Here is a 2,044-nt window from a genome sequence, read left to right on the forward strand (position 1 = left end):
TCTATGTTGCCATGAGTAAAACAGGATTAAATATCTGACAGCAAGCAATCATGGTTCAATCCTGACACCCATCCCAACTCTATCTCCTGCTGACTGCTATGACCACAGGACAGGGCTCATCCCCCATCCCCAGCAGATTTGTGCCTCACGTCCTCTCCCGTTCCTCATCGGCGTGCTGCAGGTAGATGGTGCCGCTCTGCTCCTTCACAGACTCCTCCAGAGGGGTCAGCAAGTCCTCCAGCTCTTTCTGCTGGGACAGAATGAAGTCAAGCTCCTGATCCAGTCTGCAAAGAGAAAATGCCAACTGCTTCCCTTTCATGTTGCACACATTGCAGAGCAGGCACACAAGCAGGCAGGACAGCACAGAGAAGAAATTCAATCATTTCAAGCGCTCAGAGTCTCCTACCTCTTCTGATCAACCTTCACCTTCTCCACTTCTCTGTGTAACGAAGTGATCTGGAAACAGAAGACACTTCATTACAGCCTGAACACCAAGAAGTCAGCTTCCCAAAGAAGAGAGGTGCGAGGGAGAAAGCAGCACCATGCAAGTTCTACTGGAAACAAGAGACGGTTACATAAAGATCTACAGGCCAAAGATGGAATAAGGCAGGTTCAGCTTGGAATGGTCCCCCTGAGAGAACTTGGTATCACAGAGCAAAGTCACAGAACACACTTCCAAGCCCCGAGGCCTAAAGGCCAGAACAGACACACAGAGAGACTGTGAAAAGCACTCGGGTGGGGCTCACACCTATTTCTTTCACAAGCAGAAAGTCCCCCTGGATGGCGTGTTGCATCTATAACAGAGACCTTTAAGGACCTGAGCAAGCAGAACGAGGTTCCACTGGAGGTCACCTCACCTTCTCCCCATTCTCTATCAGCATCCGGTCCCAGGCATTGACCTGTGTAGCTTGATGGAGGAAGTGCTTCTCTTGGTCTTCCAGTTCCAGGCTCCACTTGTTTATCAAACTCTCCAGCTGGGCATAAGTCATCACTGGGGGGGCACTGAGAGGGAGCAAGGTCAGGAAAGAGAAACGCCACAACACTCATTTATTTCCCCTTCCTCCTCCAGATGCCAGCATGAACAGGCAGCAAATGGTCAGTGGTAACAAAACACACACCTGGTTGTGGTGGTTGTGGTTATGGCAGCTGTGGAGGTCACAGCTCCAATGGCACCAGTCGTAGTCAATGGCTTCAGATTCAAAGGAAAGCCAGAAGCAGAAGTGGTCCCTGGAAGAAGAGATTCAAGTCAAGCAACAGGAGAGGACACACCTGGTACCTCACTAACAGAGAACAGCTCCAGGGTACACTGCCCATTGCTGCAGGAGCTGCAGTAGATCCCTCTGAAGGGAGCAAGAGCAAATCCCAGCTCTGTCAAGGAGGGAATGAAAACATCCCTTGCCCACACCCTTGTCAATCCCCTCAGTTCTCCTGGTAGAACCAAGAACTACCAGCACAGCCAGTTCCTCCCCTGCACCTTTGCAGCAGATGAGAGAACTTCTAGGTTTTCACAAAGAGATGGAAAAGGATCACAGACAGTCAGACTGTGTCATTTTTAGTTACTTGAGGGCTTTACAAATCAGAACTGCTCTGCTGCTACTCTCCCAAGTCAGGCTCCCTTCTCTTCAGCCACTTTCAGCATCTCCTTCCTACCAGTGGCAGTGCTTGTTGTGGCAGCTGTTGTTCCAGGAACTTTCAATCCAAAGCCCAGTGTCCCCAGGCTGGCTGTCCCCGTGGAAGTGGCACCAACTGTAAAGAGAAGACACCATTAACAGGTTGCATAAGGCATGAAATGCAGGGCCCCTTGGACAAGTTGTGCCCAGCCTGCTCCCCCCTCCCACTGCAGCAGCAGCAGCAGCTCCAGCAGCCACAGGGAGCAGCAGCCACCTGCTCCTTTAGTGCCCCAGGGACAAACCTGCCCGGAGAGACTCACGTGAGAGGCCCGTGGTGGAGGAGGAGGAGGAGGCTGGGGCTGAAGAAGTGGCCACCGATCCAAACAAGGAGGTCCCCGTGGAGCCCAGCACTGAGGTGGTGCTGGTGGTGGAGG

At 52.3% G+C, this 2,044-nt stretch overlaps 1 protein-coding gene across 1 annotated transcript; it reads right to left on the bottom strand.

Moving 5' to 3' along the window:
- Nucleotides 1-130: 130 nt before the first annotated feature.
- NUP62CL (nucleoporin 62 C-terminal like) lies at nt 131-2,039 on the bottom strand (the record flags this gene model as incomplete). The annotated part of the gene is made up of 6 exons (XM_015616896.1): nt 131-284; nt 407-456; nt 858-1,002; nt 1,119-1,227; nt 1,651-1,746; nt 1,931-2,039. Coding segments are annotated over 6 exons (648 nt in total), but the record flags the coding sequence as incomplete, so codon positions are not given.
- Between the last annotated feature and the right edge of the window lie 5 nt (nt 2,040-2,044).

The sequence above is a fragment of the Parus major genome, unplaced genomic scaffold, assembly GCF_001522545.3.
Source record: "Parus major isolate Abel unplaced genomic scaffold, Parus_major1.1 Scaffold1142, whole genome shotgun sequence".
Taxonomy (NCBI): Eukaryota; Metazoa; Chordata; class Aves; order Passeriformes; family Paridae; genus Parus; species Parus major.